The 12,841-nt window shown below is 55.7% G+C and overlaps 1 protein-coding gene across 1 annotated transcript; it reads left to right on the top strand.

Annotated features, from left to right (window-relative positions):
• The first annotated feature begins 2,166 nt into the window (after nt 1-2,166).
• On the top strand, nt 2,167-10,517 carry CNN2 (calponin 2). Its single transcript, XM_036314259.1, has 7 exons — nt 2,167-2,322; nt 6,019-6,140; nt 6,679-6,745; nt 6,847-6,984; nt 8,676-8,792; nt 8,905-9,051; nt 9,539-10,517. Exons 1-7 carry the CDS (start codon nt 2,260-2,262, stop codon nt 9,812-9,814), a joined length of 930 nt encoding a protein of 309 aa, XP_036170152.1. The 5' UTR covers nt 2,167-2,259; the 3' UTR covers nt 9,815-10,517.
• The last annotated feature ends 2,324 nt before the right edge of the window (nt 10,518-12,841 follow it).

Genomic DNA, 12,841 nt, shown 5'->3' on the forward strand with positions numbered 1-12,841 from the left:
TGAATATCAATGCCTGGGAAGCAGACCATTTCACAGGTTGGAGACTGAGGCTGGGTGGTTTTGCAGGGCTTGCCCGGGTCTCCAGCAGGCGCACAGGCTGGCAGGTGCTTCTAGGGTTTGGAGCCATCTAGGCTCAGTCTGCTTGTTTCTGTTTCAGCTCCCGGCCAGCGCTGAGGAGGCCCCACCGCCCCCTCTAATAGAAATGCTGTAGGGGGACCCAGCACCCCGGGATATGGGCGGGCTGCTGTCCTGTGAGTATGCCTGCCTGGACTGGCATGAGTTGGACATAGGGCTGTAGGCATAGGTGGGGGTCACATGCAACTTCTCAGAGACCCCCAACTCAGACGGTATCCCTAGGGAGTAAGTGTTGGCCCCCCGGACAAGCACCAGGGGCCAGGCCAGGGCAAGGAAACCCATGGCCATGTTGCCAGCAGCCACTGACCTCTGCAGGCTGGCTTGAGACCTCTTCATAGTGCCTCCAGAGTGCCCTGGGGCCACAGCTTGCCCAACAGGACCTGCATGGAATCTACCTGAACACCCCATGCCCCTACCACCCTCCCAGCTCCCACCTAGACACCAAGAAACTGCACTGTTCCCATCCTGAGTTGCATTGCCTCATTGTTGAGCCTCCCTCTTTCACTGGTCCCCATTTCACAGATGATGAAACTGAGACCCAGAAGGGAAGGGACCCCCCGCCCAAGACCATCCAGCTAGGACTTGAACCCTGAAGAAAGGCGTCTTCAGATGGATGGAATGGGAGAATGACAGGCAGAGAAAGAGGAAGCAAACATCAAGAGAGTGGGGGGCCAGCGATGAGTGCTCGCCAGGGAAGGGGCATCGGTAAGTCATTTCTGAGCCCTCACAGAGTCCAACCAGCCACTTGTCACATGTGTCAAACTCCTATACATGCTTCAGAACCCCATCTCATGTCTCCTCTTATGTGCACCTTTCCTTGATCCGTCCAGCCAGTGGAGCCTCGACTTCCCTTCCAGGTTCCTCTACCCCAGGCCCCTTTTACTGTACTGTGCTTGTTCACATGGGACAGGGGACTTGGTGCCTGGCTCTGTCTTCCCAAGGATGGGCAGGAGCTAAGGTCTCCTGGAAGCCAGGGTTGCCTAGCAAGGAACTGGCCCAGAGCCGTGTCAGGGAACTTTTGATGAATGAACAAATTACTGAATAAGTGAATTAATTTATTCTGTTATTTATTAATTTATTGGTTTATCTGTACAAGCAAACATCACCTATTGAGCACCAACTGTGTGTCTGGTCTGGTAGCTTGGTAGCCTCAGCCTTAACCCCAAGACATCTCCTGACTTCAACTCTCTGCTATTTCATACACCCCTCCATCCCCCATCATTCCTCAGCCCAGAATTCAAGGTCCCTTCTCATCCCCCATCCCCCAATCTATCTGATTGATCTCTACATGCTCGCTGATGGTCCCTCTAGTCCAGCGGTTCTCAACCTGTGGGTCAAGACCCCTTTGGCGGTCGAACGACCCTTTCCCAGGGGTCGCCTAAGACCATCCTGCATATCAGATATTTACATGACGATTCATAACAGTAGCAACATTACAGTTATGAAGTAGCAACGAATATAATTCTCTGGTTGGGTCACAACATGAGAAACTGTATTTAAAGGGCCAGAAGGTTGAGAACCACTGCTCTAGTCCTTTGCACCTTTTTTCTTTTTTCTGCCAGGGACACGAATCCCTTTTGGACTGGCAAACTCCTACTCATCCATCAGAGCCCCATCTCCCATGGCCCCTTCCTCTGAGGACTCCTCTAGTTCCCTTGTCCACCACCCAGCTGTGGAGTTCCGGGAGGGAGGCTAAATTGGGAGGTGCTTCTAAGTGGCAGGGCGGAGTCCTCACTCGTGCACCAAGGGAACTAGGGTTCCATCCAACAATCCCGTCTGCCATCGCTGCAGAAAGGGAAACTGAGGCCGAGAAAGGGTGCGAGAGCCACTTACTGGCCCCGCAGCAGGGAGAGGGCGGGCGTGCCACGCCTTGGCAGTCGAAAGCCCCCGCCCCTCCCTCCCTCCCTCAGTTTCCCTCCGGGACTCCCGGGAACGGGGCGTCCGCCGGGGCGGGCGTAGGCGCGGCGGCCGGAGTCAGGAAGTCCGCGGCCGCAGGAATCCGGCGCATCCCGGCCTTATAAGGGCAAGTGCGCCGGGGGCCAATCAGCGGCGGGGGCGGGGGCGGACCCCGTCCCGCCAGCGCACCCGCCGGGTCTGGGTCCCGCCGTCGCCGCCGCCGCCGGCATGAGCTCCACGCAGTTCAACAAGGGGCCCTCGTACGGGCTCTCGGCTGAGGTCAAGAACCGGGTGAGTGAGGGGCGCCCCCGGGGATCCTGCGCCGTCTAGGCTCCCCGACATCTGGGCGCAGTGGCTCTGAGACCTGGGATGAAAGTGGCCCTCCTCGTCCCCAACATCCCGGTTCTGGGGGCGCCCGCCGAGACTCCCTCAGTTCTGGGGGAGCAGAGAGGTCTGCGACCTGGCACTGCCCAGCGTCCGGGAGCGGTTGGGTCTGACCCTCCCCAGCCCTGGGCCCTTCCAGCGCTGCAGCCGAGGGAAAACTGAGGCTCCGAGAGGACCCCGGCAGCCCCTCCTCCCCTGGCCACACGTCTGTTTGGGGGCCGCACAAGCTCTAGGAGGGGAAGCGGGTGGACCAGGTGTCTTTTTAATTAGGGTGTGGCCACCCCCACAGGAATTTCCCAACCTCTCACACCTGGGAGGAGGACAAGGGGAAGTTGTTGGAGGAGGAGGCCGCCTGCTTGGGCTGTTCCCTTGTATGTTCTCTTTGTCTCCGTCTGACAAAGGAACAGCAGAGGGGTCCACACGGCGCCCCAGCCCCCTAACAGGTGTGTTTCGTAACCTAGAAACACGGGGTGGGGCCAGTGGGAGACACTTTTTAAGAAAACTCGTGTGGTTCTGGCTCAGAGAGGGGCAGACACTTTTGGAGGGTCACACAGCCGGGCCCATCTCGGGAAGGGGGAGCACAGGGGGTGACCCAGATCCATGGGGAGGTCTCAGGCCTGATAAGCAAGGGCCTTTCCAGCTGAGGGGTGCTCACCCCCCCCCCCCCCCACACACACACACACATCCTCCCAGCAGACATCTGGGAAGGAAGCCTGCCTGGGCATGCTGAGGACACAGTCCGGCCAGCCCCGGACGGGGGCCTGCAGTTGGCACCCTAGGACCCGTGACAGGAGGGAGAATTCTCCAGCCTCCAGCGGGCTCCTTGGAGCCTCCCTCCATCCCTTTGACAAAAGGGGAAGCTGAAGCTTAGGAAGCCATGAGATAGAGAATGGTCACTCAGCTGGCTCTGCGCCCCCCCCCCCCCAAGAATCCCCCCTCCAGCAATAGTCCCATAGAGTGAGCAGTGAACGTTGACAGACTGCCTGTGCATGCTGTCCCACACGCCCAAGGCAGTTTCAAGGCCCCAGTTTGCACACAGGGCTCAGAGCTGCCCAGGACCACACAGCTTGCAAACAGCAGAGTCAGGACTAGAACCGGACCTGTTGCATCCAGCGCCTGACAGCCACTGGTCCTCCTGGACCTGGCGTTTATCCCAGGAAGTGTGTGAGAACCGGGAAGCTTCGGAGATGGAGTGAGACAGGGGCAGGTTGATACCTGCATGGGCCGGTAAGGTCAGAGGCTCCCTGACGTCAGGCCTCAGTTTGTAAGTTTGGAGTGTGAGTTGGCCACCGACCAGCTTGCCACAGTCGCTTGTCCCTCTTCCTATGGCTTGGAGCCCAGGCCCTGCCCACTTTTCCAGCTACTTAAGACAGGGGAGACCCAGAGACCTCTGTCTGGCCCACGTGCCTCAGTTTATCCCCAGCTGATTGGCCTGAGGCAGGCGGTTGTCCCTTGTGTCCCTCTGAGCAGCTCTGGCCACTTGATTCTGGGCCGGGTGACTGACTTTTAGACCATTGGGAACAGCTGGTCCCAATTTAGCAGATTGCGCAGAAGGCGGTGGCTGCATTCCTGGCAGTTTGCGGTGGTGAAGAATGCTTCAGGCCACTGTGGGGAGGGCCAGGCGCCTTTGCCCAGGACCCTGGCCCCCTTGAGCCGTCATGGACGGGTCCCAGCTGGGCAGGCGTTCCAGGCATCCAGACCAGCCCATCTGCCTCAAGCTCAGCCATCAGGACGTGACCCTGCTCATTCCTCAAGCTGAACAAAGCTTCATCTGGGCTGGGCTGCTCCCCCAGCCCTGGGAACCAGGAGACTGCAGCCCGAGGGGTGGGCCAAGCGGATCGGGTTAGCCGATCAGCCTCCTGCCTTTGTCTCCCCCGGGCTCTGGGCGGGTGATTCCATATCGTATCCCCGAGGGTTTCTATGCAGTTACCAGGAGGCAGGCCAGGGTTCAGGAGACCCCTATCCAAACCATTCCAGACACTGATGGGAAACTGAGGTACAGGGAAGAGAAATCATGGGGGAGTTGGGGCAGAGCCGAGTAGGAATTAGGTCTGCACAAGGTTTCAGTCCCCTGGGGGATGGGAGGAGAGGAAAAGAAAGGGCCTCCCCCGTGGGGATCTGTGAGTAAAGGTGGGCAGGGGGTCTGGGGTAGAAAACTCACCCAGTGGGACAGTCTGGTCCTGAACGGGGGCTGGACTCAGCTTTCTACCACCCCCAAGGAGCTGCCCTGGGGCTGACCAACTCTGCCCATTTTGGCCTGGGTCTCCCTGACTTCTTGGGGCTGCCCTGGGCTTCAGCCATTCTGACTTTCTCAGCCGTCAGTGCTCTGGGATGCTGCTGCTGGAAATGGTGTGTGTGTGTGTGTATGTTTGTGGGTGATGGGGGACCAGGAGCACATTTATCCAGGACAGCACTAAGCTGGTCAGCAAAGCTCAAGGGGGGTGGGGGATGCATCATAAGCAAGAAGCTATGTTATAACAGAAGGTGGAGATAAAAGACAGAAGGAAGCCCTAACCGGTTTGGCTCAGTGGATAGAGCGTCGGCCTGCGGACTGAGGGGTCCCAGGTTCGATTCCAGTCAAGGGCGTGTATCTTGGTTGCGGGCACATCTCCAGTAGAAGATGTGCAGGAGGCAGCTGATCGATGTTTCTCTCTATCCCTCTCCCTTCCTCTCTGTAAAAAATCAATAAAACATTAAAAAAAAAAAAAAGACAGAAAGAAAATAAGGCAGGGCCAGGGAGAGAGGGGTACCAGAGGAGGGCCGTCATAGCTAGCGTGGTCAGGGAACTCCTCTCCAAACAGGTGACCTTCAAGCTGTGACTAGATGGAAGGTAGGGACCCAGCCATGCAAACATCTAAGTCAAAAGTGACAGCACATGCAAAGGCCCTGAGCCAGTAACTGGTATGGCCAGTGCTAGGCACAGAGAATGGTTTGGTGGTCCCTCAGTAAGTTAAACAGAATCACCACATGACCCATCAATTCCACTCCTAGATATGTTCCCAAATTAATTAAAATAGGTGTTTCAGAAAACCTGTACATGGATATTCACAGCAGCAGGATTCACAATGGCCAAGAGATGGAAACGGCCTAAATGCCCATCAACTGGTCAATGGATACACACAATGTGGTCCATCCACACAGTGGAATATTACTCAGCCGTGGAAAGGAATGAGGCACTGACACGCTACAACATGGATGGACAGACCTTGAACACATGCTACTAGTGAGAGAAGTCAGGCACAAAAGGCCGCAGAGTGCGCGATTCCATTTATGTGAAATGTCCAGAACAGGCAAGTCCAGAGACAGGAAGTGGAAACAGGAGGGTTTGTCTCTAGTGCAGGTTGAGCAGGAGATGAGGGTTTGGCACCATGGGAAGTGGATTAGAGCCAAAGTTTGTCAGTGAGAGAGAGGAGCGCGTCTGTGGAGGGTGGTTTATCTGTGCCTGTGAGTGTCCCTGCTGATGGGACACAGCTCCACAGTGCGTGGCCGGCCAGACCCCTCTGTCTCCTTCCTATGGAGCCGCCAGCCTCCCCCCATCAGCAGCTTCAGAGAACTTCTGCTGGGTGTGTCCTCATCCCAATCTTATGCCCTCTGCTCCTGCAGCTTCTGTCCAAGTATGACCCTCAGAAGGAGGCGGAGCTCCGAGGCTGGATCGAGGGACTCACAGGCCTGTCTATCGGTCCCGACTTCCAGAAGGGTCTGAAGGATGGAATTATCCTGTGCACGTGAGTGTGGGTGTTGGCACAGGCTTGTCATCCGGAATGTCCTGCACAGTGTGGTCGTGCTCCACTTGCCGTTGGGAGCCTGCTTGCTCTTCCCTCGAGGAGTCTGTGTCTTTCCCTTTGTGTGTGTGTGTGATTGCTTTGTTGAGGATCTCTAGCAGGAAGCATCCTTGTCTTATGCCCTTCCTTTCATGGGACAGCCTCTAAAGTTTCCGGAGGCCTTTCTCTGCTGCATCCTACTCGACTGTAGTTCAGACATTCCGTGGTTTGCACATTTGAATGGAAATGCTCAGATTCACTCCCAGAAATCAGGGCTTCTGGATTATACTCCCAACACCCATTATTGTCACTCTTTAGCATCTTTGCTTTGTGGGTGAAGATGACATTGCAAGAGGGGAAACTAAGGCCCAGAAAGAAGCAGTGAGGTTGACAAGGAAAGTGGCTAAGAGGAGAATTAGCCTCTTGGGTCTGTGAGCTTCAGGTTCACCTATGCTAATGGAGGTTCCTGATTCCTCCCCACCCATGTTTTCCCTCCCCCCAGACTCATGAATAAGCTGCAGCCGGGCTCAGTCCCCAAGATCAACCGCTCCATGCAAAACTGGCACCAGGTGAGGGACTGTCGGGTACAGTAAGGATGGGGCTGGGGGACCCCATCTGACCTGTGGGCCGTCTGAGGTCCTCTCACAGCCTCTTTTGTGTCTCCTCCCAGCTAGAAAACCTCTCCAACTTCATCAAGGCCATGGTCAGCTACGGCATGAACCCTGTGGACCTGTTCGAGGCCAATGACCTGTTTGAGAGTGGAAACATGACACAGGTGCAGGTGTCTCTTCTGGCTCTGGCAGGGAAGGTGAGGCCCAGAGAGGGGCAGCAACTTGCCCAAAGCCACACAGCAGACGGTACAGATTAAAGACGCTGACAGACACAGTCTACCCCTTCTTGGGCTCACAGTCTGAGGGAGGAAGCAGACTATAAACCAAAAATATTTTTGTTTGTTTAAAAAGTCTTTATATTTAAAAGTTTTAATTTTTTTGTATTTTTTGTTAATCATCAACAAGGATATTTTTTCATTGATTTTTAGAGAGAGTGGAAGGGAGGGAGGTGGGGAGAGAGAGAAAGAGAAATATTGATGTGAGAGAGACACATCAATTGGTTGACCGGGGCCAGGGATTGAACCTGCAACCTAGGTATGTGCCCGTGACTGGGAATTGGACCCAAGGCCCTTTGGTGCACAGGTGATGCCCCAACCACTGAGAAACACTGGCCAGGGCAAAACTTTGTTTTAGAGCAGTTTTAGGTTCACACCAAAATTGAGAGGAAGCTACAGAGCTTTCCCATATGCCCCCTGGCCAGGTGCAGCCCACCCCCACTCAGGCACAGCCTCCCCACCATCCACATCCTCACTGGAATTTGAACCATTTGTTACCATTCGGCCAAGCACATCTCCTCAGTACCCAGAGCCTAGAGTTTACAAGAGGGTTCCCTCTTCAAGTCATCCTATATAATAAAATGCTAATATGCAAATTGACCGAATGGCAGAATAACCAGTTGCTATGTTGTGCACTGACCACCAGGGGGCAGACGCTCAACACAGGAGCTGCCCCCCGGTGGTCAGTGCACTCTCACAGGGGGCGCGCCACTCAGCCAGAAGCTCTGAGCCAGACTCAAGGCTGGCAGCAGTGGTGGTGGGAGCCTCTCCTGCCTCCGTGGCAGTTGGACATCCCCCCCCTCCCCCCCCGAGGGCTCCCAGACTGCTAGAAGGTGCAGGCCAGGGTGAGGGACCCCCCGCCCCCCAGTGCATGAATTTCGTGCACTAGGCCTCAAGTTTTCTTATAAGCTATAAGTCATAGATTGTGAGACATGCCTGGAGGAAGAAGAAAGAATTAGACCAGCCCTGGCCGGTTTGGCTCAGTGGATAGAGTGTCGGCCTGCGGACTGAAGGGTCCTGGGTTTGATTCTGGTCAAGGACACATACCCGGGTTGCAGGCTCGATCCCCAGTAGGGGGCATGCAGGAGGCAGCCGATCAATGATTCTCTCTCATCAATGATGTTTCTGTCTCTCTCCCTCTCCTTCTCTGAAATCAATAAAAATTAAAAAAAAAAAAGAATTAGACCAATGTGTGGGGTCTAGTGACCCTTAAAGACCAGGGTAGTTTGGAACAGTGTTTCCAGAGGAAGGAATAGCAAGGCCCTGATGTAGGAATAGGGAGGAGCTCTCATGTCAGGAATGGTGTTCTGAGTGGTGTTTTCAAGGGCTGCCCCAGGAGGACCAGGGACGGGGACATCAGGGAGGAGGCAGGGGCAAGTTTCCAAGTGAGAGTTGGGTAGAAGGTGATGAAAGATGAGACCCCCAGAATGCTTGGCCTGAGCAATAGGAAGGCTGGGGGCCAAAAGGACCTCTGACTCTGACGCCTAAGTCATTGGGCAGCAGGCGAAGGGGACAGGTTGCAGCCCAATCCTCCTCCAGGGTCACACACTCTGGGACTGGCTCAGGAGTCCAGGCTGCCCCTCCCTGATACTCCCAGCCCCCCTTCCCTCCAGGCCAAGACTAAGGGGCTGCAGAGTGGCGTGGACATTGGCATCAAGTACTCAGAGAAGCAGGAGCGGAATTTTGATGACGCCACCATGAAGGCGGGCCAGTGTGTCATCGGGCTCCAGGTGGGCACCAGGGCCCATCGGGGGTAGGGGAGATGCTGTGACCCAAGCCCTGTCCCCTCAGTGGCCTCTGGAGTTTCGGGCAGCCTGACCTCTCCTGCCCGTCTTTCTGCAGATGGGTACCAACAAGTGTGCCAGCCAGTCAGGCATGACGGCCTATGGTACAAGAAGGCATCTGTACGACCCCAAGAACCATATCCTGCCACCCATGGACCACTCAACCATCAGCCTGCAAATGGGCACCAACAAGTGTGCCAGCCAGGTGGGCCTCACCCAGTCCCCCTCAGGCACGCCCCCACCCTGGGCTTCCCTCCTGCCTTCTCTGTCTCTGCCTCAGCTTACTGTGTGTCCCTAAGGAAGTTTCGACCTAGCCCTGTGCCTCAGTTTCCCTCAAGGGATTGACCTGAGGCCCATTCAACTCTGAAATGTTTAGACCCTGTGGTTCTCACTTTTTCTGCTGTGTCACATGTGATGGGGGTTTGGAGCCTTCGGGTTTTCAGGAGGCCTTGGCTCCAGACTAGGAAGCTTCCTGACTGGCAGGGAGAGCTGGACCCAAATACCCCTGGTTCCAAAGGAGGGGGTCACTGGTAATGAATCATCTCAGCAGGGTCAGAACGGACGGTGTCTGAGCCGGGCTTGGAAGGACGCAGAGGAGTGTGTCCTGTGACTGTAAAGGGAGATGGGAGATGGGGTGGAAATTTTGGGGCCCCTCGTCCCTCCCATCCTGATGCTCTCTCTTCCCTCTCCAGGTGGGCATGACGGCTCCTGGGACCCGGCGGCACATCTATGACACCAAGCTGGGGACCGACAAGTGTGACAATTCCTCCATGTCTCTGCAGATGGGCTACACACAGGGTGCCAACCAGAGCGGCCAGGTCTTTGGCCTGGGCCGGCAGATATACGACCCCAAGTACTGCCCACAAGGCCCAATGGCTGACGGGGCTCCAGGGTCAGTTGGCGACTGCCCAAGCCCAGGGAAGGCCCCGGAGTACCCTCCGTACTACCAAGAGGAGGCGGGCTACTGAGGCCCCATCCTTGCAGAGTGTCTCCTCACGCCATCGTCCCGTCGGGAATTTGGGGGTTTTCTACGTTTTCATCTTGTTTTTCTGTGTGTTTAAGTTGAGGGTCTGTGAAAGCCAGAGCCAAATGCATATAGGGTGGGGGTCCCTGCTAGGGCACACCCAGGTAGCAAATTTCCCAGCAGGCTTAGGGCCAAGCGGGGGGGTGGGGGGGGGGGTGGGGAGAGGGAGAAACCTATGCAGGGAGGGAAACTGGCCCCAAATGCTTCCGGTTGCTTCTGCCCCTCTTCTCTTTTTTCTGCTGATCAGTTTGTGGTTTCTGTACCAACAGAAGTTTCAGGCAGTTTTAACAAAAGTAATTTTTGGGGGGCGGGGGTGCGGTGGGAAGGAAGGAAGTTTCTTGGGAGAGGGCTGGACCATAGTCCCCAGATATTTTAGGCATTGTGAGGGACCGCGTTTCCCCAGGACCCTCACAGGGCACCCGCGAGGAAACAGGCAGACAGGACAATAGAGTTCTGAGTGGTTGAGGCAAAGCCAGACCCCCACCTCTTCCATGCTTGTCCCCTCTCCCCGGACAAGTACTGCACAGGGACCCCCACTAGGAGGCCCTCCCTGGGACCAGCCCCACCCAGGAGCCCTGGGACCAAGAGATAATGTGAAATACCAACTGTGGACCAAAGGCAATAAAAACCTCTTTTTAAAAGGAAAAGAAGGTGAATTTTCTCTCATTTCTCTCTCCTCGTCCTCTCAATTTTCTCTCACCTCTCACTTTTCTCAGACCTCTGTCTTCTCTCCTTATTCTCTCAGTTTGGTTTTCATGGACCTAGCCTAGTCAAGGCCAAAGAGCTGAATCCAGTCCCAAACGGCTGACACCAGTTCCAAAGAGCCAGCCTAGACCCTAAGAGTCAGTGTAGCCAGAGCCAGTCCCGGAGGGCAGAGCCAGGCCCCAGGAGCCCCACCAAGACCCAAATAGCTGAAGCCAGTCCCAAACGGCAGAGCCTGAGTCTGCAGAGCCTTGCGCTCTGTTACGGAATGTTTTACTTCATTTGATTACTTATACGAGCAGAGAGATAGGCTCCCACCTCCTGGGCTAGTCTCAGCTCTCTTCAGAGAAGAGCCAAGCTGAGCCCCGAAGGGCAGAGACTGGCCCCAAGACAGTGGTTCTCAACCTTCCTAATGCCGTGACCCTTTAACACAGCTCCTCATGTGGTGACCCCCAACCATAAAATTATTTTCGTGGCTACTTCGTAACTGTAATTTTGCTACTGTTATGAATTGTAATGTAAATATCTGATATGCAGGATGTATTTTCATTGTTACAAATTGAACATAAAGCATAGTGATTGATCACAAAAAACAGTATGTAATTATATATGTGTTTTCTGATGGTTTTAGGCAACCCCTGTGAAAGGGTCGTTTGACCCCCAAAGGGGTTGCGACCCACAGGTTGAGAAACGCTGCCCTAAGAGCTGAAGATAGTCCTGAAGGGATGGCCCCACCCTAGTTCCTAAGAGCCTCGGCTCAAAGAGCCCAGCTTAGTCCGGAAGGCGGAGCCAAATCCTGAAGGGCAGAGCCTAGCCCAGTGATGGCGAACCTATGACACCTCTGACCCGCAAATATCAAAAATATACATCTTTGTTTTACTATTGTTGCAAATATCAAAAAATTTCTATATGTGACACGGCACCAGAGTAAAGTTAGGGTTTTTCAAAATGCTGACACGCCGAGCTCAAAAGGTTCACCATCACTGGCCTAGCCCCTAAGAGCCTACTATATCCCCAAGGAGTTGAGAGGCCTGAAGAGGTAAAGCTAGTCCCCAACGGGTGACCATTGCCCCAAAGAGCCCAACTTAGCCAGGAAGAGTTGAGCCCTGAGCTGCAGGGTGGAGGGAAAAAATAATAAAAGGAAAAGAAGGTGCTGGGATAGTTGGCAGTCAGGAGGTGTTGGCTTGGGACACTTTCTGGGGGCCTGAGGGGCCTGGGGGGTGGGACAATGGGACAGATAGCTGGTCCTCACAGCTTGGGAGAAGAAGCTGAGGCCAAGGGCACAGATCAGTCTGGGTTGAAAAAATGATTTGAGGGCTAGGACCTGGGATAGGGGAAGAGGCTGGACCTCCTGCCTGGTTCTGAAAGGAGGTGGGAACTCAAGCCAAACCGCCACCTCCATCACACACACACAGAGTTGGGGCTCCACCCAGTGCGCCAGCATCCAACCTCCAGGCCTTTGCTTGTGCATTCACCCTACCTGGAGTTCTCTCCCTGACGACAAACTCCTATTCATCTGCAAAGCCCCAACTGCAAAACCACCTTCCTCCATAGAGCCTTCCCCCCACATTGCTCACTCTTCCCAGCACCTCCTTTCATCTTGACGATCGTGTGAAACACACCCACTTTAACGGAGTGGGAAACAGTCGGGGTGACCGTTAGGACCCAGGACTCTAATCTTAGAATGTTGGGGCCCCCCTCCCCTTTCTGCCATCACTTGTATCATCCCAGGGACCAACGATTGTTTGTGGGATGAATGATGAATAAATAGAAGCCCCTTTTTCCTGATGGACAAATACAGTCTCAGGGTAATCGGGCGAGTCTGGCGAGGGCCGGGATCCTGCAGGGGAGAGTGGGGGGAAAGCGGTCTCCTGCGACCGGGAGCGGCGGTACTGCAGCCCGGCCGGCGGGGGTGGAGGCTGGCCCGGGGGAGGTAAGCCTGCAGCCGCCGCACCTCACAGGGGCGCAGCCGGAGGCGAGGGGTCCTTTTTAGAAAACCCGCTCGGCGAGGCCCTGCGGTCACTCCACCTGCTTCCTCGGAGCGCGGCGCTCCCGCTGGCCCCGCGGTGCGTGGCGGTTCGGCGGCCAATAGCAGTGGGTGGAGACAGGCCAGGCTCTGCGGGGGCGGGGGCGGGGGCGGGGGGGGGGGCCCGGGGCGGTGGGGGGGGGGCGGGGAGGGGGCGCCCCAGGTGCTGACACCACAAGTTCAGGGCCCGGCGCCCGCTAGGGGGCCTTTCTTTAAAGGGCCGCGCTTTCAGGTCTGCTGTTG

Source organism: Myotis myotis, unplaced genomic scaffold, assembly GCF_014108235.1.
Source record: "Myotis myotis isolate mMyoMyo1 unplaced genomic scaffold, mMyoMyo1.p scaffold_m19_p_6, whole genome shotgun sequence".
NCBI lineage: Eukaryota > Metazoa > Chordata > Mammalia > Chiroptera > Vespertilionidae > Myotis > Myotis myotis.